Below are 23,438 nucleotides of genomic sequence, written 5' to 3' on the forward strand. Positions count from 1 at the left end.
AAGTCGAAGTTGGTTGTAGGATGGTCATGCAAATAACGTGCTTTTTCTTAGACTAGAATAATATGGTTGGTGTAACAGTAAACACGTTATCTTTTCGACTCGAAATACTTTTTATTTAGATAGCAGCAGTAGCGGTAATAGGGTAATTTAGTATTATTATCAATATACGCGGCCAAATAGAAAATCGGCCTCTTCAAAACACGCGCTCAGCGGGCCGCAAAAGACTGACATTATCAGCCCTACAGCTGATTGGTTCTTGCTTCATCATCCGATGGATTTTAACCAATTAGAGTAAGCCTAGTGTTGACGCGGGAAAACCATTCATTTGCGAAACTCCGGTTTTGAACTGCAGTTTTTTCAGTCGTCGAATCGTCTTCGAGCGAAAACTGAAGTAATGGAAGAAATTAGCAGTCAAAACTCAGATTTGGGGCTAGAAGATTTGGACAAATTAGAAGCAAAAGGTCAGGCGGAAAATACAAAGAGAGCCACTTCGTGGGGGATAAAAAAATTCGAGAAATGGTGCGACAAACGAAAGCTGAAAGTTGACTTCAATTGTGTAACACCGGTTGAGCTAAATGAATTACTGCGGAGATTCTACGCTGAAGTTAAATCGGAAAAAGACCAACCGCTAACACCAAGTACTCTAACTGGTATTATTAAAACTCGCATTCTTGATATCATTTGGCCTTGTTTATTGATAATAATGATAATGACATGACTTTTTTCGGGAATATTGTTTATTTGCGCCCTTGTAGTGTCATTTGCGGCACTCGACCTTCGCGCTCGGGCCGCAAATGACACTACAAGGGCGCAAATAAACAATATTCCCGAAAAAAGTCATGTTATTCCCTTATTATCAACTCACGTGATAATACTAAATTACCCCGTTATACTCTCCCACCGACGCAGCACCACAGTTTCTTCAGAAACTTATCCCCTTTATTCAGAAGTTATGGGAGGTTGGGACTAAAAACATAAATAAGAGTTAAGTTAACAAATTAGGATAAACAATCAGTAAACAAAAAACGATTACAACCGAAGCGAAACGGAAAAAGTAATCACCTTAATAACGCCTAATATATGGCTGGAAAATCGAATGACTTGAAGACTTCAAAACAGAGAACTGCGCTGAGTGCGACTTTAGGTAAACTGACTTGAAAAGTGATAATGCGTAAAAGAAACTGGCTTTAAATACAAGAGGACTGCGAAATGACTCGCAATATGAGAAACGTGCGAAAAGGTATAGCTGACGAAGGAAATCGCTCACAAACTAAACCGGAGATGTGAAAAAAATAAAGGGCGAAATAAATAGTTAGGTTACCCAAAAAACAATTAGAAAGCGCTTAGATCTTGCAGTTGGACTCACAATTTTTATGCTTCTCTCGTGATTGGTGTCTAATTGATTAAATGTAACCCGGAAAAGGTGCAGTTTGGGGGCGTTGCCCATGACTTCCCCCCGAAAAAACTGCAAGGTGACTACTGCGATATTTTAATCGTAAATAGATATTTAAAAATCGGGTTACATACTAGGACGAGCTGAGTGAATACAATTTATTCATAAATAATGTATACTGGTTTGAGGTTTATTCGCACCCAGTTAAAAGGATTCATATCTTTTGCAAAAGAGCGGGCGTGCAAACACAGTAAGGGTTTGCTTTTTCGCTCATCTGAACTGTATGAACTGTCTGAATGCTTGGAACAGGTCAGTACGTCTTGAAAATTTAGCTTACGTGTTTGAAATCCTTGTGAAATTCTCTGTCTGCTATCAGTTTAGATATACTTTTACCTACGTTGCTATTTGTTGTTTTCAGTTGACTACCATAGTATAATTCAACTTCAAGTCAAATTTCTGTGAAGATAAAAATTCTATGAGTGGTTGTGTCGTGTCCCCTTCAAGGTGCTGCTATTTGAACAACTATTTTTCCAATATTTTTGTTGGACTCCATCTTCTCGTGAGCAAGCTGTATCTGATCCATGGGAAGGACTGAGTCCACGATGGTCTTCAGCTTTCCAGCGGCGAATAAAGGAACACTGTTTTCCGTAAACGCTCGTATCAATTTAGCTTTGTACTATGAAATAAGAAGAAAATACATACTTCGGGAACAAGTAATTTCACTGCTGTCTTACTAGCTCTTGGAAACTTGGAATATACCAGCATGGGAAGAACAACGAGAACAAAAATAACAACAACAGCAAAATAAACAAAACAAAAAATAAATGGAAAGGGCGTGTCGTTATAGATCTGTGAGTTGCAGGGAGATCACCTGGGGCTAGGCAACAGATGTTGAACTTGCACAAGAAACACAAATAGCACACAAAATTTGGAGCATAATTTGTTTATATACTCCTGATTCTAAGCGTTACCCTAATATGCAGGCAATGTGTATGAGATATATGGTTCAAAAGTGTAAGGACACTTTCGGACTGGAGGTTGTACGGGGCGGGGGGAAGAGCTTTCTGAATCACAGATAAAGAGGCACAAAAAGGCGGCACGAATGTAGCAGAAAAAATATGTTTTTTTTCTCACAAAGTTCGTTATATTGTAAGTGAGATTTTGACATACTTCCTTCAGTAAAAAAAGAGAGAAATCGAAAGTGAAAGCATATGATGTAACTTAAGATGACGCCGAAAAGATAACGAACAACGTAAAAGATCACTGTTTAAATGCGCAAGAATCCCAGAATTAGACTATGTTCTCCTGTCAATGAGCGCAATGTAACGCGAGAAGTTTTTTGTTATTAAGAATAATTTACCTCAAGAGGTCTATGCTTTAGGGTTGTGGCTATCAGAGAACCTCTCTTTTTGAGTAGACCTCCAAGAAGATTACCCTCTACGTTTCCTCCGCCCAGTGTACCATACAACACCCAACGACCATCAACAGCAAGGACTTTGATATTCTTTTCCCAGAAAGAGCTTCCAACGCAGTCTAGAATCACATTCACTCCTTTTCCTGAAAATGTAATGATGATGTAGAATTTTTTCTGTCAAGTGTAATAACTAGAAAATACTGGCTGGCTCCCGGATTTTCGCGAGCCATTGAGTATAACTGATTTCAAAACAAGGGAATTCTGAATTGTTACACTACGCATCTTGTTTTACTTCCGTCATTAATGCAAGGACTGCGTAGTGGCCTAAATTCAATATTGCATACTCCTGTAATAAAATAAATGTAAATAAATCAATAGGACATCTTTTGCTTCATATTTCTTCGAAGGAGTAGGAAAATTAGAATGCAAAAAACGCTTTATTACAGTCCAGCTCTACTGTTATGATGCAGATGATTATTCTGACCCATCATGATTTTTCCGAGCTGGGGCTTTAGAATTGGATTTTTACAAAAATGAAATATAGCTTTCGCTCTTTTGCCAACACCAAATTGGACCAGATTTCCAATGCAAGAGTGTCAGTAAATCATTTTCCTTTTCATACAGATGATATGTTACCTCCAGTAACACTTTCTATCCAGTTGGAAAAATCTCCTGTCTTATAGTTGAAGCCTCCCTTGGCTCCAAGTGACTCTGCCATTTTGATCTTTTCCTCTGAGCCTGCAGTCACATATGGCTGTGCTCCAGCCACTAGTGACAGCTGCACCAGTGCTGTTCCAACACCACTGCCACCAGCATGAATAAGCACTACATCACCACTCTCAACTCGCCCGAGAAAGTGCAGGAGCTGATATGCTGTTAGCCATGCTTCAGGAATGGCTGCCGCATCAGAAAGTTCAAGAGAATCAGGTGCAGGCATGACAAGGACCTCTTCAACAGCAACATATTCTGCATACCCCCCTCCTGGTAAATACAACACAAAACGTTTAACGTTGTAAATGGCCTAACCTAGGCTTGAGATAACAGGAATTCATAATATGTTTATCTCTGTTTAGCAGTGAAAAGGACAGGGGTTTGTGAAGAGTTAAATAAACCTGCAGATGAGTCTTAGTCAGCGCACTTGTGCGAAGACTGACCGAATTAGAGCGTTTCTTGAGATCAGCTAGGGGGGCATCATGGGAGCATAAAAGCAAATATTTTGTTGGCTTTAATATAACTTGGTTATGAGCAGAATTTGACTAGGAAAACACGTTCATCACCTGGTAACAAAGCCATAACCTTGTCACCTTTCCTGTAAAAGGAAAATAAAAGCATCAGCACCCTAAAAAATTATCACAAGGTCTATTATTTTAATGTTGTTTTTATCAGGTAGTCTCTTTTTGCGGTTGTCTGTAGTCCAAATCGTGACTTCGAGGTTATTCTCAAAAGAATTTAGTTGGTAAGTTATCGTGTCAACTTTGTACAGGAATATCATAATACATCGTCAAAACCGTATTTACAGGCACATTACCCTCCTGAACACAGTATAGGGCTACTGTGTTATGAGTTCAAGTATTAAAGGAGCTATAGTTTGTATTCGTTTAAGAAAAAGTTAGCCCCTTATTTTCAAGATCATCATGCATCTGTCTATCCGTTGTGAGCTTTTTCATCCTAAACTGTTTTTGTCCCTTTTTACATTTTGATTGCCTCATTCGTGTATTTAGATGCAACCGAACTAACACCGAATCAAGTTAGTTATAGTTTCTTGACTCCATCTTTCAAAGTTTACAGTACAATGCTACGCAAAGAGAATGCAAACATACTTCGTTGGAAAAATTCGTCCATTGTCCTCCATCGATTCGCACGATGTCTTGTGTGCAACGCCAACTGTTTTTTTTTTTTTAAGATCTTTCAATAATTCTTTCTAAGTGGTTGTAGGGCAACCACATCACTTCATCATTTAAGCGAGCTTTTTTATCGTTGCTGTTGAAGGAATGCAAGCTTAAATGATACGCCTTGCAATTCAGAAAAAATGATACCTCTTGACACTTCTCCGTAGAAGTGAGGGAAATTCATTTTGTACAGTCATTTTTGTTATTTATTTGAAATCAGTTACTTGACGGTTATCACATACTAAACCACAAGCAACTTACTTCCATGTCCCAGCACATTCGCCACCGACCTCCTCGATCACACCAGATACCTCAAGCCCCAGAATGTCGGGTTGCCCAGGAGGTAGAGAAGGAGAGGGATAGAGTCCTCGTCTTTGCAGAGTGTCCGCTCGATTCAGCGCCGTGTATTCCACGCGGATTAGCACTTGAGTTTTTCCGGCCGTCGGCTTCGGGGCTGTACCGAGATAAAGGTTCTCAACGCCACCGGTTTTATAGAGAACTGCTTTCATGCCTGTGAACGTTCGTATACGGATGTGATACCTAAAGAGGAGAAAAACAAACTTTCTCAGCTAAGTCCAATAATTTTTGGCTGCATGTTGAATAAAATAAATAGTGATGTTGACTGCATTTCTACCTGAAACAAGTTAAGGAAAGAGTGAATTTGATAATTTTGGCCTGCTTCCAACTAAACTCCCTAGGACCAATCCTTTTATTCTTCCTCGATAGGGTCCTTCCATCTCTGGTTTTGCTCAAGATATTTCGGTCAATCGCGTGACTTAGGCTGATCTTAATAATTGTCAAGAAAGGGTCAGAATTAAATTAGACACGGAACCATGAAGATTAATTTAACTATCTCGCTCGGTTGGGTAACTCGTTCGACGTTTCTAATAATCAAAACAAAGATGTTTTTCTAAGTGACAGCAGAGAAGCTCTGCTTTCACTATACTTTCAAGCTTTCTTTCATCATGACTGATCAAATGTTACAAAAGTAACTAAGGCATGTCTGCAAGGTGAATAATTCGGCCACAGATATTAACAGCGTGGGATCATATTTTCAAATTGACCGATGCATGACAAAAAATGTGCCATTCATTGTTATTCAAAAATACATCCAAGATGTAAATGAGAATGGACGCGGTTCTCTGCAACCCTTGCCTCGGCACAGAGCGAAAAGTATTGATTTTCCCTTACGATTTACTTTTGATCTGTATTTTGAATATCAAATGAAGGAAACGTACTTATAGAGAAAATGGCGCCTAGTTTCAAAACCCGTGCAGGCCTGAATTTCTTCAGGCCGTATTTTTACTACTGCTGAAGTAGTGATCATTGCTGCGAAGATGGCTTCCATATTGGCTTCTACATTCACTTCTTTATTTGCAGTTCACATAAATGATTTTCGTATACTCACAGTCATTGATTCGTCACTTCACGGGTTTATTGCAAACCAGTACAATAATCAGCTCCCAGTTGGCATGTCAGCTCACTAGTAAAGCGCTGCACCGGTATCGCAGAGGCCATGGGTTCAAATCCCCTATAGGCCTGAATTTTTTCAGGGCTTATTTTCACCACAGCTTAAGCAGTGTTGATTGCTGCGAAGGTCGATTTCATTTTTAGATCCGATCAAGTTTTTATCCCTTGTAATCGCTGTAAAAAAGGGTTTAAAGTTTGACCAAGATTTTTGAGCTGAAACTTCAGTCATCGAAATTTGAAAGGCCGCAGATTAGATTGCATAAAATTACGGTGCCTTCAGAGAAGCTAGTTGTAAATTAAAGCGCTTTAAAGCACTCCGATTATCTGGATATGTCGAAGCAAATGTTCCACACAAAAAAGATCCTCGATCGCTTACCTTGCTATGTCTAATGTGCCAAGCTTTTCCAAAGCTGCTCTTACCGTAAAAATCAACACTCGGTATACAAAAACATGCAATGATGGTACGAGCTCTGTGATTGGTTCAAAAGGGTCGTGCCCAATCTTCTCCGGAAAGTTTTGTTGTAACTTTCAAGAGGCTAAACTGTATTCAGAATTGCAGGTGTTTGGATTAAAGATTCAGCACGATTTGACATCTTAGATTGGAAACGGATCAAAATCATTTTAGCTGGAAAGTGTTGAAGTGGATTCGAATCATGACAAAAACACAATAAATAAAAACCGTCGCATATGCCTTGTTGTGCGTGTACTCTGTACAGGGTTGAAAAATACTTATTGCGCAAATAAACAAACAAATAAAAGACAAAATTAATAAACAAAGGCCTGGAGTCTAAGGATAAAAACCTACCGATTATAGAGATTATTCAGAGAGAGAGAAAGAGAAATATGTGCGGGTGATCATTATAATAACACTATACTCTCGTTCAGCGTACGACGAGAGAACTTTCCGTCAAAGTTTTTCGGTTGAGGTGGTGACGAAGTCTACCTGATCCCCTCCTCTCTTCCCCTCGAAGGAATTATTTAGTGTAAGGATCGCAACAGATAACTGCATTTCTACTTTAAAATCAGTACAACAGCTGGGAAGCTGAGCTACTCTTACGCTCGTTAAAAACAGGCCATGGCTGCCCATTCGACTATAAACCGCCAGTCAAGGACCTGTGAGTGCAGTTATTACATATTTTTATATAATTTTTTTTCTTTCCCTTCTTTTTATAGAAACTTCAAAACAGCTCGATGTAGAAGGCAGCTCAAATTCTTCCTTCTCTGGGCTCCTTTGACTTACGAAAGCGGGCAATCGATTAGAGATAAATGACGATGGTTTTACTTGAACGAAAAACTCGCAAGTGTTAGTGTTGCTTTTGCATGCAGGCTCAGATTTCAAAATGGCGGACGAAATCGATGATTGTAACCTAGATGAACCTAAATTTAAACGCCCCAGAATTAATTCAGAATCACTGAAAACGGGGGAAACTAGAGATGCTGGCCAGTTAGATAAAGGTGAAGTTGAAAAACAAGGAAACTGCGATCAAAGAAACGAGACCGATGGAAAACTTCGAAGTGAAATTGTTACTGGCGTAAAGCACGTGCTTCATGAAAACCCAGAAGAGACTGACGAAATGAAGGCAAATATAGGGCAAGGGAAAGATTCATCGATTGAGGAAGCATCTGAAGATGACCCTGATATCTTAAGAAATACTTGTGCTTCGGAAAAGGACGTAGGAATTTTAGAATTCGTGTCCAACTTACCCGGATTTCACGGAGTCCTGAAACAGAGATACACGGATTTCATCGTCAGAGAGAGGGACCTTCTGGGAAATCTTGTGCGACTATCAGATACATCTTTACCTCAGAAAGAAAAGAACAAAGACTTTGGACTTGATGTTTTAAATGAAGAAGAGAAAGAGAAAATTCAGCAAGTTATTGATGATAAGGAGAAGAAAACCCTTACGACTTTATCCCCTGATGACGACAAAGACCATAGAAGATTGGTTCACAGAACCATTAGAGAAAACTTTGCTTTTTTAGGTTAGGTGATTGATTGTTGTAGCTGGGAAATATAAATCATTTTCATCATGTGTCATTTCATTCAGAAATGTTAATGGGTGTAGGGGCATAACCAGGATTTTTCCTGGAGGTGACACTTTGTCAAACAGAGGGCACTCACCAGATTTTAATTTCGTCTTCCATGTGGTGTTTTTTAGGTAATGTGACAAAAGGCTTATGAATGGGGGTCATTCATAAGCCTTAGGTGGGTGACTTATGGGGGGAGGTGTAGTGGATTTTTGTCAGCCAACCCTAGAATGAACTGTCAGTATTATTCAATGCAACCTTCAAAATCAAAACTCACTGCTCTTAATTACTTTTAGATAGTGACACAGTTGATGTGGGAAACCAAAAGGCGGTCAGAGTATTTCATAAGCGTGATTCTAGTGGCAGGCAAAGAAACAGCCGATGGCCATCAGAAATTGAGAATTATTGCTGGTTTGTTCTTTACAAAGAAAACAAAGACACCATGGATGCAATCAATTTGTTGAGCAAACTTCTCAGAATCAAGGCAGGAATTTTTGGTTACGCTGGAACCAAAGATCGTAGGGCAGTTACCACCCAGCAGGTGTCTGTGTACAGAGTCAGGGCTGAACAGTTGCAGGAATTAAACTCAAGTCTTCGCAACTTGTGTCTTGGCAACTTCCAGTATTGCAAAGAGCCCCTTAAACTTGGCTCTTTATCAGGGAATCATTTTATTATCACTCTCAGGAATGTTGTTGGGGATCACAGAGAGATAGAAGAAAGTCTAAAATCACTTAAAATAAATGGTTTTATAAATTACTTTGGATTGCAAAGATTTGGAACAACCTCAGTCCCAACACATAAAATAGGTATGTATACAATATGCTATTTATTTAAAGTTTTATTTTGTTTTCCACATTGGTTAAATGCATTCATGACATGGGAGAACCTTTTTTTGTGGTGGTGCAGTTAGCCACTCTACCCCACTCTACCTGTAGGGAGCAATTTTTGAATTGAGAGGGTATTTTATTGGTTTGGACAACTTTGTTCTGTGATTGGTTGAAACATCTTTTGCCATTCTCACAACCCATCAGGTGCAAAACCAAACTAATCACTTCTTTGTTACTTGTGTTTTCATTTTCCTGCATCTCAGTAGTGTGCCTGATTTTGATTTGAGTTGTTAATGGCTTCTGATGATGCTAACCTTTGTTAATATTGGCAATTGGCAATTTGTATTGGTTTTTCAACACAGTTGAAAACTGCTCTGCCAAGGAAGGAAAAAAGTAACTTGTCCAACATTTATGCAATCCAAATGTTTGATCAGTTCTTTAGTATGCCTATTTTGACTGTCTAATTGTCACAGGCTGTGCATTGCTTCTCAGTAACTGGTCTGAGGCCATTGATCTTCTTCTTAATCCACGTTCTGGTGAGTCCGATGACCTCACAGCTGCTCGACAACACTGGAAAGACACCCATGATGCTAAGGAGACTCTGAAAAAACTTCCCAAAAGAAAGGGTATTGAGAGTGATCTTTTACTTGGCCTTGTGAGGCATGGACCTTCAGGTTTGGTGAAAGCCTTGCAGTCTATCTCCAGGAACACTAGACTCATGTATGTCCATGCATATCAAAGCTATGTATGGAACTACGTAGCATCAAAGCGCATTAAGGTATTCATATTTGTTATTAACACTGTATGCAACTTTCGCAATTCTTCATTCAAACTCAATCTCATACTCACTACCCCATTACCGGGTAATTATTCCGAATTGGGGAAATATCACGAGGAAACATCGAAAACTTGAAACATTACTGAGAGTCCTACCCCACTTTTTTCCACTTACAGGAGCTGGATGTGATTTCCATGAACTGGGTCCACTACGAATCTGATAATCAGTTTTAATCTGGCGATTGGCTCCTTACCTCCAACCTCTCTGTCGATAGCCGAAAATGAATGTCAAACCATTCGTCGTTTTCCTTACTAAGTCAAATTTGTTGCTGGTTCTCTTTCCTGCGAGGTTCTTTTTCCCTAGCGAGGTTTAAAAGCTATGCGTGATATGTGGGCAAAGAGAATTCTTTTTTACATGTATACGCGATTAGATGTCTTGTTTTGATTGAATTTTCAGGAACACGGAATGAAGCCAATCATTGGCGACCTGGTTGTGGCTTCAAAATCAACGGCATCATGTTCTTTAGACACAGGTGAATTGTGAATGCCACCATGAACCATTCATGCACATTTTCTTTTTTTCTGCAAGCAATTCCCTGCACAACAAACTTACCTCTTCGCTGACGTGCTCGTCATGTAGGTGTTACTCAGTAGCGTTCAAGCAACTCAGGGACTGAAATGAAATCTCAAACTTCCAATCAACTTTGGCGTAAAAAACTGCTGTTTTTGCTCATAGTATTCGAAAGAAAATAAATGCCGTTAGAAGTCACATACGTATGCTCTATATGAGTATTAAGTATGCACGTCGTGTAATACGCATATATGCATACGCATATGTTCACAATCATGTACGTATCACGTGTATGCTCTAAGCTGATAATACGTTGTTTGTCTCGCGTACGTGCGTGTGTGCTCATACGTACGTGAATACGCGTTCGCACTCAATTACAGACGTGCGTCGATGTGTCAGACGTTGCGTCGATGCTTCCTCACGTAGTTGCGTCAGTTCGTCAGTCTGCAAGGGCGTCAGTGTGCAGGTGCGCAGGTGCGCAGGTAAGGAGGTTTGGACGCGAGGACGTAGGTTAGTTAGCTTGACTTTTTTCCTTTAACATTAAAGGCACTTCAGGGCCGCAAGACACCGTTGAATTTATTTCCGAGCCAAGCAGGACATCGGTTACCGTTCTTACCAGGGATTTGCTGGAAACAGGTCAGTTCACAATCCATGACGTTGTTCTTCCACTTCCTGGATACGACGTTGTTTACCCTGACAACAGCTTGAAAGATGAGTACAAGAAAATAATGGCCAACGATGGACTGGACATTGACAACATGAGGCATAAAGTGAAGGATTACGCTCTGTCAGGCGCTTATCGGTGAGTGTCTTTCAAAAGATTTTTTCTCCTCTGCGTTACCTTATTTATTTTTTAAAGATTTTCTGGAGAGTTTATCGGTCGATCGGGCCTGTATTTCAAAGTCTGTAATGGCTCTTGGCTATCCCATGAAGGACTCTTGTTCGTGGCAGCGACTGTCAAAGCCGAGTTATTTTGGGATCGTTAGTGTCATGAATCGCTCTTAAACATTTAAATGGAAAACAGTTTGTAACGCTGATGTTTTCTTCCGCTCAGTTGTTAGAGCGTTAGTTTTTGTTACCCAGACCTTGACATTAAAACGTTTGAGCTGTGACTGAGGGATTATGTAACATTTTATTTAACATTTCATAATTTTTTACAATTTTTGGCAGCGCACGCATCAAACTACGTAGTTTTGTTGTTCGGTTACCTGCAGTAAGTTGACAGTTAGTCTAATTTTCAAGTTGTGAACTTCAAGCATAAAAAGTACTTTCGCATCACCCATTTCAATTTTAATTATTTGTGCCGTACAGGAAATTACTCGTCAAGCCGAGCCTAATGAGCTGGCGCTGGTTGCGTTACAATGACGTCAAACAACCGTTGGTTGTAACCGACAAGGAAGCTCTTTCTGGTGCCCTGGAGCCTGAGTCAGTTCCAGACGGAAAGTACTGGGCGCTGCAATTGGAATTTACACTACCTACCTCAACTTACGCTACAATGGCCTTGCGTGAAGTTCTGAGGAGTGATACGTCATCTGCTTATCAGTCTACTCTTAACCAGGAATGTGGCTCGAATGCACAGATTTAAAAAGCTTTAAACTTCAGAGACACAAAAGGGTCTTTGCTACGTGAGTACCAACCACAGATTTGGTCCGGCGTGTGTTAGCTCTGAAAATGTGATTAACTTTTGTATCATTTCTTTGTCTGACCTATGATGAAATTTGAAACTAGGACACATACGTTGATCACTCTTGAAGATCATAAGGTGAATATTTCTGTAAGACGGCCTTGTAGAAGGAAAAGACGGTTTAGATTTTCCCTCCTATAGACTGCGGAAGAATATCTTATGTTAGATCAACTTTCAAATTGGCGTTTTTTTGGCCATGTTCTTGTATCAATAAAGTGAAGTGGCTTTTACAACTTCGTTTGCATAGCGTTTAATATTCTGTCGTGTATGATGTGCCAACATCGTGTCACAAGAGCATGACCAGTAGGTAATGATATTTTTAAACGAAAAATAAAAGAAAGAAAACCAAGCGAAATTTTTGTCATAGTTTTCAACGATTTACAACCGGTGACACGTTTATTACTCTCGCGAATTCGATCAATCGTGACCTGCCACGACATATTTACACTGTTCATGCTTCCTTGTTGTGGCATTAGATATTTGGATGACCTTGGTCAACGGACCTTCGTCGATTAACAAGTTATTAAATCTGAATACAATTTTATCCTTTAACTTCGATAATATTTGGTTACAATAACGACTGCTTCCTTTACGATTATATCTCACAGTATATACTTGATGTGTTTTTTTGTTACGATTACACGACCGGTTTTCAAAGGTCTCGCTTGTTTAAAGGTGGTAATTAAAATAATTTGCACATTTCTGGATTGTCTGTGGGTGGTTTGTTGCAATTTTTTAGCGTTGCAACGGACGGAACATAAAAAAAAACCTCTTAAAACAGGTAACTACTCAGCGCGGCTTGTTTTATCATAATTGCCATTTTACTACATTGTGCATACTGCGCATGTCAGTTCCCAGTCCTGCTTGTAATCCGGGCAAGGCAACACTCCACACTGTCCTTGTACTGACGTTAGTAAAGCTTTCCCGGCTTGTCTTTTGTTGGAGGGCACTTTTACTCCAGTAGCATCAGCGTCAACACAAATGTACTCAGGTCTCGTGTTGTTGTTGGTGTCCGTCATAAGATACCCGTGGTACTCGCGGGTCCAAAATCCAGTCGGGCACACATTGGTTCCGGGATACATCATTGAGGATCCTCTTTGTCGCACGCGACACATAGCGCATGGGACACCAAGGTAACTAATATGAGGTCCCCTGCGGCCTCTCCTCATAAAAAGATCCTCCACGTGACCATACTTTACACCAAAGAGGGGCGCCCTCGAGTTGGAATCCGACGAAGGGCTCTTGAGGTAAAGAGGATTGAGAGGCATGCACAAATAGTCGGCTCCTCCGCCCTCTCCTGTTGGGCGCCACCCAGCTACTCGGCCTGAGACACAATCGATGAAAAAAGCCTCAATCATGAAGTAAGAATCCAATAGATGCCAACAAAATAGCGGATAAATTATAAAGTTAGACAGGAGTATATGGGTTCTGGGAATCGTGTGGATTCTGGAAAAGTGCCTAGTATGAAAAACTAGGCCTTATTGGAGCTGTAACAAACATTTGATTGCTGAGTGAATATTCTGACTTTTTTAAATTGGGCCTCCTAATTAGGTGATGTAAGTTCAAAGTGCAAATTCACAGCTTTACACAGTTTTGCCCAAACCGCATCGTACTTTGGTATTTCTTCACTGTTCTTTGTATTTCGGCTGTACTGAGATGTTCAACACAATCACAACTATATTAAGTTTTACATCTTCTTTAGTGGCAATACTTCTTCGAAAGTTTAAACATACCTTCATAAACTAGTTCAGCGCCTGTGCGAGATGGACATACACTACGTCCCCATCGAATAAACATGGAACTTCCTGAGGCTGTTTTTTGGGAACCCGTCACAGGGTTGCCTGGGGGCCCCTGAGGGCCTTGTTTTCCTCTGTGTCCCTTTTGGCCTTGGTCCCCTTTTGGTCCTGTAGCACCATCTCTGCCTTAAACAAAACAAACCCAGCTGTAGTAGCTACTGGACATCCCTTGAGTGTCAAAACGATCTGCTTGGTGTTCCTCTCTAGTAATCCTTGACACCCAAAGGTCAGTACGCATGTTTTCCATACTGTTTTCTATACATTTCTTAAGCTGCTGACAAAGAAGTTTTGCTTAACAGTTAAGAGCTCCTGTATTTTTTGATCATTTCCATCATTCTCATGACTTTAATGTTTGATCTAGGGGTGATACTATAAGGAGAAATTAGATGCTAGTCACTTTTATTGGTTAAAGGGTTAAGTATTAATTACAGCATTTCCGACATTTCTAACAATTCTCGCGCATTTTAAGACTATCTTCTGTGAGGAATTAAGACGTAAGAGGTTAGAAAGATATGAGAGCTCAAAAACGGGCAACAGCAAACCAAGGAGGTACAAGAATGGCCGAGGATAAAGAAGATCAAAGGGTATCGTATGACGAGGCTTTTTTTTTTTCAAGTTGCCCATGCAATGGCGTAACTCCTTATTGTAATTGTAATTTCCGACTAAGTTTGTGGACTTCTCTTCGTTGGCTGTGATTTCCTGGAGCTATGAGGCTAAACATGCCATTCTCTAATCCTTTCAAGTTAATAAGATGAAGTAACGTACTAATATTTTGATTAGTTAGTAGCTTCTTGTCGGTGTTATGTGGATTTACCGCGGACATGTTTGGATCTTAAAAAGGGTTCCCTAAATTTCTTAGCCAGTAATCAGCTAACAACCAGGCTGTAGAGTTTATCTGATCGAGGCCGCCCTTTACCTTACCCCGCACGCTAAGCTGATTTGCGATATTTTGCAGGCCGTGGGACACTAATCCGAATTACGTGCCATGAAAAAGATCTGTCTATGAGTCAAGCTCGCCCAGAAGTAATGGAAATCAGTGCGAAGTTTCAACAATGCAGCCCAGTTTGGAAGTGCCCAGAGTTGTTTCGGTTGTCCTCAACGAGAAGTTAAAACAGGAAATAGTAAATTGATATTGTTTTGCACCAAATTCCGAAAGAAATCAAAGTTTAGGTTAAAAAAGGCGCTCCTCTCTTGGATGCAAATGAAGCCAACTTACCCGGCGATCCTTGCTTTCCTGGGATTCCATTTATCCCCGGTACTCCATCGCGTCCATCGATGCCGTCTCTTCCTACACTAATGAACACGAACACTGCGTCACAACAACTACAAGTTTTCTTAACAATTTTTCGCTCAGAAGAGAGAATTCTTTAGTCTTTCTTTGTTCAAGTCCGGCCTTCGTTTTCCTCAACGATTTGTTTGGTTATTCCTTCCTCGCTTCTTTTTCACGTAACTGCAGCTGTTTTTCTTCTTTTGTTCATTTTTTTATATAGATTAATTGGTTTACTTGGCTAAGTATAATCATGTTACCATCTTTCTTATTATTTTATAATCATGTTCTCAAGTTGTAAGACAATTTTGATAAGCCTGTTTGTTCTAATGGGACTGTCAGCAGATTTAGAACCTATTCATGTCTTAACATACAGTTACGAAAGGAACATTCTGCCTCATTATGTAAAGAAAAAATGGTTAAAGTAAAGTAAGGCAACCGAATCAGCTTACTACTCACCGTCTCTTCCAGTCGTTCCATCCTTCCCATCATGTCCCGGTATCCCATTTTTTCCCGGAATTCCATGTCTTCCTTGTGGTCCCTGAACACAAAACGCTCCACCGTCATGCGCACTGAAATTTTTTGAAGCTGAAAAGCTGAAATTAAGAACAAGGAGACGAAAAAATGAGGTTATGAACAAGATCGTTTACACTTTCTTTGGTAAATGGTACAAGCCATTCTGATATATTCAACGTTGCACCACGTGTTAAGTGACATCCTTAAATTTTGAAGAAATCAACCAACCAGGTTAGTTTAGGCAGTGTTGACCGATGTTGTTGCACATGGAAATAACGCGTGGACTGATGAATGGACTTTATGTATATCACTGTTCAAAGCTACAGTGGACAACAGTCTCGCTTAACTAGCCGGTGATCAGGAAAAGTGACGTTACTAGGGGCATGTGCACCATGTGCTTGGTGTCGCTCCGCTTTCCGAGTAACATAAAATAAAGTCATTGAACCATTTTCTACTAGGTTCATTGTAATTATAGTGGTTACTAGCAATTTTTCTTGTTTTACGAAGACTTGTTACTGATCTGATTCATCAATACATGCCTTCTTCTTATGTCTGTAAAATTTTTCAACTTACGGTCAAAACACAACACTGGTTGATAGCTCTTAAGGTGGTGATATTTTTTAGATATTCACCAGGCGTTTTTAGGATCTAATGTACATCTCTTAAAATAACAATTTTTTATGCATATTCTATGTGTTATTATGTGATATAATGTAGGATTTCTCTTTCGTCTCTGTAATTTTCGATTCGTCATTCATCCGAAAACTATGAGCTTCGTGCAAAAATGCACATTGGCGGCCCCGCAGTCAGTGTGTCAATTTAAGTTCAGGTTGGATGTCAAGTGGGCAGCTGTTATTTTGAACAGTAGTGCAGAGAGTCGGAGATGGAAATATTTGGCTCTTTGTGTGGCCAACTGAATCATAAAAAACAAAACAAAAAAAAAACAATGTACTATTACGATACATTTTAATCAACATTGTTTGTCAATGTGTATCAAAGCAATCTTAAGATAAATGAAGAAAGTAGTAAAATTGCGAAGGAATAGTTTCAAAGGAACAAGCTCAACTTTTTTTTGGAAAATTCAGTGAAGCATTTGGCTAAGAATCAAATAAACTTATGTGAACTATGTAAAAAAGATAATCGTAAATATTTGTGTGGGAAGTAGTTTCAATTTTACCACTGTTATTGTTATGCTGTTGACTTCAAGTTTGAATATGTGACCTTGACTAAACCTATATGCCCAGAATAATTCTTCATCAAATGACAGTTTTAGTGCACGAACACACTTTGATTAATACCGCTAATTGCTTTCTCTCTTTGATAAAAATACAATCCCGTTAGTTCGTTTATGGAGATTACGGCTTTGCCTTAATTAATTACCTCTTCGCTTTGTAGCCGGAAAATTCGGGAACGTTGGAGATGGCGGTTGGTAGACTTGGCTACGTGTGCATTAATCCATCTTGCAGAGTTTGAACCTTTTTACTTTCAGGATTACGTATTAGGTTTTTAAAAAGTATCCTAGTGTGAATTCTACCTCCGTTTGGATTAACACGTGGATCGTTTGGTCCTCTGTGATATAACATGAAGACAATGTCCCAGGTGGAGGTCCTTACCTTAAACACCCGTCTCTCGTTATTGCCTTGTTCTAACCGTCGAGATTGTGAATGTAATACATTTCGATCTTAATCCCCTGGGGAATTTATGAGCTAATATCTGTCATCGATTAATGCAATTAACTTTCCCGTGATATTGATTTAACGATTAAGGCTCTTTTTTTAATTTGGATCCATCATTATATACAAAAATACTATAGTCATGCAGACTTAAAGTTGGACACGCACACGAAATTAAAACAAAAAGCTTACCGGTGGTGATCGGTTGTGTATTTGTGAGAGGGTCGTTTGTATATATCATAACAAGTTCAAGTCATTATAACTCAGTCAGTTGCATAATTGATTGGCATTTCAGCACTTTTAGAATTCGTCTGGTTGTATCTATCTATTCGATTTTTTACGATCGTTCTTGCTAATTGTCAGCGAGGGTTAGGCGAAACACGTTGATTAGTTGAGCCTGTTGAAAGATTACAGCTCTATTGACGATAACATCCTCTACTTACCGATTTTCCAAACTCTCCAGTCGCCGTAAGAGGTTGTTCCTTTCTGCTAGGTCCGCATGTCGCTTTCCACGAGAGGGAGCATTCTTTTGCTTCATATCATGAGTCCTCAACTGTACCTTTCTGTAGTCTTTGCCGTTCATGTAATCTTCAAGCTTGTCTAGCCTTTCAATGATATTCGTTAAACGATTGCTTAGCTGTACATGAAGGGCATATTGGGCCCAAATGTAGCTTACGATCACCACGATCTGAAGTGACTGCCAGAGTGACAGCGAAAGATAACGAGAAACGATCCACCGCAAAATTCCACGCGCCGTCATCCTCACCTCGTTTTTGGCTAACACTTTACTTCAATAAACTGACGCTGCGGAAAGGAAGGATAGAACTCGTTAAAGAAGAGTAAAAACAAGGCGACCATGTTTGAGTTTTGTCTCGAGTTCCTTTGTAAACTGTTTACTTCTTTGTGTGCGAAGTATGCATTCCGCATAAACGTCACGTCGATAAACTCCGAAGACCGAGAATTTACATTCAGTCATGCAAATGACACGACAACCGAAGCGGAACCATAGCCCCTGCTGAAATTTCAATTACAAAACAACAGTCAATAGTCGTAGTGTAGTGGTAATAGAATACAAATACGCCCTGCTATTGTTAAAGCCCGTTCATGCCTAAAGTAGTCCTTCGTACAGGCTTTTATCTTTTGTTTGGTAATATAAATCGCACCTGGTGTAACAGCGGAGGAGAACATTCTTAACTGATCTGCCCAACGTGTACTGTCACATTGCCAGCGAATTTAAAAACATTAACATTTAAAGCCTCTTACCCTCGCTATTAATCTTGATTGACTTGTCCAAACTGTTTAGCCTTTTAATAGCGCGTAAACCAGAAATTTCAACATGTAACTTTTTATCCCTTACCACGTATGTATTTTTGGAAGGTGTGCTCACCGTCTGTTTTTGCCTTTTCCGTTGCGATAAAATTACCACAAAAACACCCGTGCAAGCGCTAAAGTCCATGCATCACATGTCCAAAGTGATTTGAATTCTTTGGGTCAACAAACTTGGCATTTCTGACGTTCAACCGGAGACTGGCAACTCTAGATTGCAGCTGTTTTTCCTTCGATTCCTTGAGTTTCTCTACGTCGAATGACAGCAAGGATTGAAAGGACTCTCAATAGTAATAAAAAGGTTTTGGCCTTTATGGATCGATTCCAATTTTTTGTCTGTTCTCTTTATGATAAAGGGTCTTCGACCGCGATTTGTCTCAAGTGAGAACATCGGGTTATGTTCATCTTGAAATGATGTCTACCCTTACAAGTGGTCCAAAAATTTTAACACGATGACGTATCAATTAAAACTACTTTAATTTACCATTGTTCCCAATGGAATTATTTTTCAGATCGACTAAATGCACGACGATGGACACTTTTTCTTCTTCTTTCGGTTTGTTCTTAAACTAGAAAAGCTTACTTATCGACAGACTTGCTAATTGGGTAATTTGTTCTAAGAGCCGGCTTCCTGTTATCCACAAGTCAGTTTCCATGTTTATCCAAGGTCATTGGATGGTACTGGTTTGACATGTGCGTGACTTTGATAAGAGAAGAAGGATTTTTAAACAGCGAGATGGAACCATTTTAACTTGACCTTGGGTTAACACTAGCCCTAAGCAGGAGGGGCTTTTCTCTAACTGTTGTATCTCAATTTTAATAGCCATTCACTTAAACTGCAATCCTATTAAGATCTTCGCTTATCATGTGAACTGTCTCGTCTGCTTAATGAAACTATAAATAGGTTTGAAATTTTTTGCCAGAAATTACCATTAGGAAAATAAGTGGTGCAACGGTCACGACAGATGAATCTCATCAGGCTGATATTAGGTGAACTTACGCTAGTATCCAATAACACTGTGGCGAAGGCGCTGTGGGATAAATATGGCCTGGGTTCGAATCGGCATCACGTAGTTATTGACCCAGATTTAAAATTGTGCTTGGAACATATTTTTGACGATAATTTCTTGAAGAGAGCAGAATTATTGCTCTTAGGCCCTGCCAAGAGATTATGAAATGATTTTAATCTCTTGGTCCTGCTTAAAAATTATTTCCGTATCAGATGATTGGTCTGCCATCAGTTTTTGTTCACCCACATTTCCATGACAAAATTTAAACGAACACATTCATTTTAACTCATTTTTATTCATCGATCGTCTGACTGACTTCGTTTTGATGCTTATGCCACCGAAAATACAAGCCTCTATAGAAACAAAGTTTAGTTGTGGGGTCTCTTGTCTAGACTGAATTGAGCATCTTATTAAGAAAAAGTTCATTGTAATGTCCTTGAACATTTATTTTCTAAGGCCGATGTTGTTGATAATTCAGACCTTGAACCCTTATTTTTTGTTTTTAGATCAAATGCGTGTTACAAGGCTATGAATGTTGTATTTGTTAAGTGTGTAGCATAATTTTAACGGTCAAATTGTTATGCTATCTTCAACCTCTGTAGATCAGAGGCGGTATATTTGAGGACTTTAGACCTTACACATTCTATGCAGCCCACAGGAATGGCCGTCGTGTGGTGTTTTGATAGATAAAAATGCGATGATTACACCATTTCCTTGCCATTTATGCTCATTCCAAAATTTGAATTTATCAATTAATGAAAAATTCTTCTTGAGGTATGTGACATTTATCGCACAAATTCACGGACAGATGTATACATTTTGTTTGCAAAACACGACACGACATATCCTCTATTTCTGACAATGTGAGTGCACGTTCTTTATTGCGTAGCGCAAGATGTGCGATTTACCTTGTATCATTTAAATGAATTCTTCTTTCGATGCATATCTGTTAAAGAGGAAGAATTATCATTTATATTATCATCAGGCAGGCTGGTGTATGAAGCCTTTTTTCACAATAGTTGAGACAGTCGATCCTTAAGAATGTGGAATGGTATTGCTTGCCCACCATCAATTTAAAAAAAAACAATAAAACGCCTCATAGACTACCCAGAATTCCACACAGATCCACGACGACTATCCGTCATAAGTAACAGATCCGTGGAAAGGGCCGGGGCCCCGGAAACCCCCTTATCTCGTCAGAACCAGGAGTAATTTTTGCTTCTTGTTTTAAATCAAACTTCTTACCTCAGAAGGATCGCACATTGCTACCCAACTTGAGGTATTTAAAATTTACCATCTTCAAATGTTTCTTGCTTTTCCAGGCTGGTTCAAAGTTTGGACCTCCTATCAAAACTCCTGGATGCTACCCCTATCCACGCATACCGAGGCTACAGCGGAGATTGCAACGCTAAGATTGGCCTCACGGCGCCTGAGATGATGCACGACTATAAGTTCTCACAACTGTTCAAGATTCGATCGACCGATAGTCACCAAAAATAAGACGTACACAATATGACATACATAGAATTATCTTCGCTCACGTTCTTTCCATCACCGCACATGGGAAAACGAAACAATTCCTCTCGTTTTAGACGTGCAATAGGAAATATAAATCCGTCGAATTTTTGTTTTTCCTTTCCTTCAGCTTTCGCGTTTTTTGACTGAATTCATCGCGTTATCGCACTGTATACTTCTCGCTTAAAAATTGGCTTGATAAGATTCTGTATTGAACCCCATTAAAAGAGATGGTCTTACTAAATACTGAAAGAAAAACTTACCTGATGGTAAATCAGGTTTCAACCGAACGTAATCGGTACCTCTTTTATAACAATGATGTAATAATGAATTCATAAAGCATTCATTCGAAATAGAACCGTGTGTCCTCAGAAGCCTTCAAAATCTTCTATAACGAGGGTTTTGCAGAGGGAAACATCAAGTAAAGTACCCGTAAACCCACCATTTATTGATAACTCGAGCCTCTCCTCTCTGCACAAGCCCAATCACTGAATTACTAAATGAAATTTAACTTGAAAAGAAGAAATGCACGTAATTATACTCTTTTTGTGGCGTTCACCTTTAAGAAGAACCCATCCCTCCCTAGACAAAGAAGTCGTAGAGTCTGTGGCAGTTTGCATGCCACCATCGCCCCCTTTGCTCTACGATTCTATATTGAGCATTGACACCTGGTGTGTTCGAGCACTTGTCTTAACTGTATTATAGCTGATCGCAGCTGTTGAAACAAAATGATAATCACTTGACCTCTTCAACATTGGGAACTGATAGACGCACTAGTGGTGTTTTAAGCAGAGATTGCTGATTGCAATTATCTATGAATAATCCTTAGTCCTTGTTACTTTGTACTGGTTTGGCTGATTTTCTGCTTATTTAAATTCCAAAAATCTTGCATGCGTGAGGTAATTACTACTTGCATTCGCGAAAAGATCAGATAGGCCGGTAAATTTAATATTCCGGTCTTTAAAAAAAAAGAAGGTAAAAGACATGGAATGTTTAAAAAACTGTTTCTCTTTCAATTCTTGATACTTTCAAAAAACTGTAATGCGATTACGCGACCAAAGAAAAAAATGTTTTCGGGAATTAAGGAAGTTTTTTTGCGTCAGACACCCTTAAATAGCGGTCTATACAAACCGCCAAACAATAACTGTCAGCAAGTCTAGCTTAGAATACCATGTGTCACTAAAAAGAGTATGAATGATTTATGAATTAAATTGTCTTCCTTGATTAAGTGGAACATCCAAGGGGGTGGAAGATTCTTTAGATTTATTCCTAAAATTTTCATTTCTAGTCTACCTTGTATCTCGCTTAGGAAACACTGCTTTCTTTTTTGATCCTCAAAAATGCGTTCATGATTTCAACAGGGGCCGAGGAAAAGGCAAAGAAATTGGGGTTTGCCTTAGTTTCAATTACCTGTACTTCGCAATACTTATGATTCCTTATAGTTTACAGCTGGTGGGAACACCAGAGGTTACTTTACAGGAATATATACTTTCAAAAGTTCAAACTGTTAGGCTTTTTTTCTTCTTTAAACTCTCTTGTCAAGGAAAAGAGAGCAGCTAGCTTGGAAACTCTGGGTAAGAATTGACAGAAAAAGCGGACGAACAAAATACCCAAGAAGAGCAAGTAGAGGGAAAGAAAATCACAAGGCATGCAATATGAATAGGTAACAAGAAAATGTACAAAGTTGTCCTTCTTTTCTTTTCGCTTTTGGGAAAGTGTAGTTTTGTTAGCCTTATTGCTAAAACAAATTGACTCGAGAAGATTCAGTTTTGGAACATCGGATGGATCAGATTTCCTCTCCAAAGTGTCGTATTTGTCCACCACAAATATGAAACCTCCCTTTTTTTTAAAAAAAGCTGCAACTAAATGTTAAAAAAGAAAGGAAAAAATGATTGTAAACGGTTTCAAAAGACTGAGAAAAATACCTCTTTTAGCGGGAAACCTTGCGTCTTCTGAGGCCTTCTAACTCTTCTTTGACGTGGCTCCTTTAGAGGAAAACATCCAGTAGAGTACCTTAATCCCTTAATCTACTTAAAGAACAGATTCCATGTTGTTGCCGCGGGTCTTATCAGTAATAAATCAATGATGACTTAAAACGTGGTATGGGTAAAAAATTTGCACACGAGGCGCAATCTTGTGTGTCACTGATTTTTCCGACCACATTTTGACATCTTCTGTGATCTCTTATTGAAAAGAGGCACGAAACACGGAACCTTTTTTTTTAATGTAATAAAGGAGCAAAATTTGAGAAACGCTTTAAGTAATGACGCCTTCTATGCACT

At 39.3% G+C, this 23,438-nt stretch overlaps 3 protein-coding genes across 8 annotated transcripts; 1 reads left to right on the forward strand and 2 right to left on the reverse strand.

The window, feature by feature from the left end:
* Positions 1–917: 917 nt before the first annotated feature.
* Positions 918–6,620, reverse strand: LOC113678216 (quinone oxidoreductase PIG3). Of its 2 annotated transcripts, none has more exons than XM_089180466.1 (6): positions 6,543–6,620; positions 4,958–5,236; positions 4,085–4,116; positions 3,444–3,788; positions 2,754–2,950; positions 918–2,069 (listed from the first exon to the last, which is right to left on the reverse strand). In XM_089180466.1, the coding sequence occupies exons 2-6, from the start codon at positions 5,203–5,205 to the stop codon at positions 1,893–1,895; spliced, it is 999 nt and encodes a 332-aa protein (XP_089036592.1). In that variant the 5' UTR covers positions 5,206–5,236; positions 6,543–6,620; the 3' UTR covers positions 918–1,892. The 2 variants fall into 2 exon arrangements, with proteins under 2 accessions (XP_089036592.1, XP_089036593.1); XM_089180467.1 differs by lacking the exon at positions 6,543–6,620 and adding an exon at positions 6,105–6,340.
* An 865-nt stretch (positions 6,621–7,485) lies between these two features.
* LOC113678189 (pseudouridylate synthase 7 homolog) lies at positions 7,486–12,408 on the forward strand. Of its 2 annotated transcripts, none has more exons than XM_027195059.2 (6): positions 7,486–8,149; positions 8,491–9,000; positions 9,495–9,799; positions 10,256–10,331; positions 10,916–11,171; positions 11,681–12,408. In XM_027195059.2, the coding sequence occupies exons 1-6, from the start codon at positions 7,507–7,509 to the stop codon at positions 11,952–11,954; spliced, it is 2,064 nt and encodes a 687-aa protein (XP_027050860.2). In that variant the 5' UTR covers positions 7,486–7,506; the 3' UTR covers positions 11,955–12,408. The 2 variants fall into 2 exon arrangements, 1 of the variants encoding a protein (XP_027050860.2); XR_016179148.1 differs by having other exon boundaries at positions 7,497–8,149; positions 10,750–11,171.
* On the reverse strand, positions 12,288–23,110 carry LOC113678191 (uncharacterized). 4 transcript variants are annotated; one of them, XM_089180456.1, is made up of 6 exons: positions 23,082–23,110; positions 17,749–18,109; positions 15,576–15,712; positions 15,066–15,137; positions 13,787–13,975; positions 12,288–13,377 (listed from the first exon to the last, which is right to left on the reverse strand). In XM_089180456.1, exons 2-6 carry the CDS (start codon positions 18,063–18,065, stop codon positions 12,878–12,880), a joined length of 1,215 nt encoding a protein of 404 aa, XP_089036582.1. In that variant the 5' UTR covers positions 18,066–18,109; positions 23,082–23,110; the 3' UTR covers positions 12,288–12,877. The 4 variants fall into 4 exon arrangements, with proteins under 4 accessions (XP_089036582.1, XP_089036581.1, XP_089036580.1 ...); XM_089180455.1 differs by lacking the exon at positions 23,082–23,110 and adding an exon at positions 18,569–18,587; XM_089180454.1 differs by lacking the exon at positions 23,082–23,110 and adding an exon at positions 18,469–18,534.
* Between the last annotated feature and the right edge of the window lie 328 nt (positions 23,111–23,438).

This window comes from Pocillopora damicornis, chromosome 8 (assembly GCF_964200805.1).
Source record: "Pocillopora damicornis chromosome 8, jaPocDami1.2, whole genome shotgun sequence".
Classification (NCBI taxonomy): domain Eukaryota; kingdom Metazoa; phylum Cnidaria; class Anthozoa; order Scleractinia; family Pocilloporidae; genus Pocillopora; species Pocillopora damicornis.

Excerpts from the sequence above, each read along its gene's own strand:
- LOC113678216 (XM_089180466.1), bottom strand. The coding sequence starts at position 5,205 with ATGAAAGCAGTTCTCTATAAAACCGGTGGCGTTGAGAACCTTTATCTC. Across the intron at positions 3,789-4,084 it reads GGTTATGGCTTTGTTACCAG|GAGGGGGGTATGCAGAATAT; the intron begins GTGATGAACGTG and ends TGTATTTACCAG. Across the intron at positions 2,951-3,443 it reads GATAGAAAGTGTTACTGGAG|GAAAAGGAGTGAATGTGATT; the intron begins GTAACATATCAT and ends TTACATTTTCAG.
- LOC113678189 (XM_027195059.2), top strand. The coding sequence starts at position 7,507 with ATGGCGGACGAAATCGATGATTGTAACCTAGATGAACCTAAATTTAAA. Across the intron at positions 9,001-9,494 it reads AGTCCCAACACATAAAATAG|GCTGTGCATTGCTTCTCAGT; the intron begins GTATGTATACAA and ends TAATTGTCACAG. Across the intron at positions 11,172-11,680 it reads GCTCTGTCAGGCGCTTATCG|GAAATTACTCGTCAAGCCGA; the intron begins GTGAGTGTCTTT and ends TGTGCCGTACAG.
- LOC113678191 (XM_089180456.1), bottom strand. The coding sequence starts at position 18,065 with ATGACGGCGCGTGGAATTTTGCGGTGGATCGTTTCTCGTTATCTTTCG. Across the intron at positions 15,713-17,748 it reads CTGGAGAGTTTGGAAAATCG|CTTTTCAGCTTCAAAAAATT; the intron begins GTAAGTAGAGGA and ends TCTTAATTTCAG. Across the intron at positions 15,138-15,575 it reads TGGAACGACTGGAAGAGACG|GAAGAGACGGCATCGATGGA; the intron begins GTGAGTAGTAAG and ends TCATTAGTGTAG.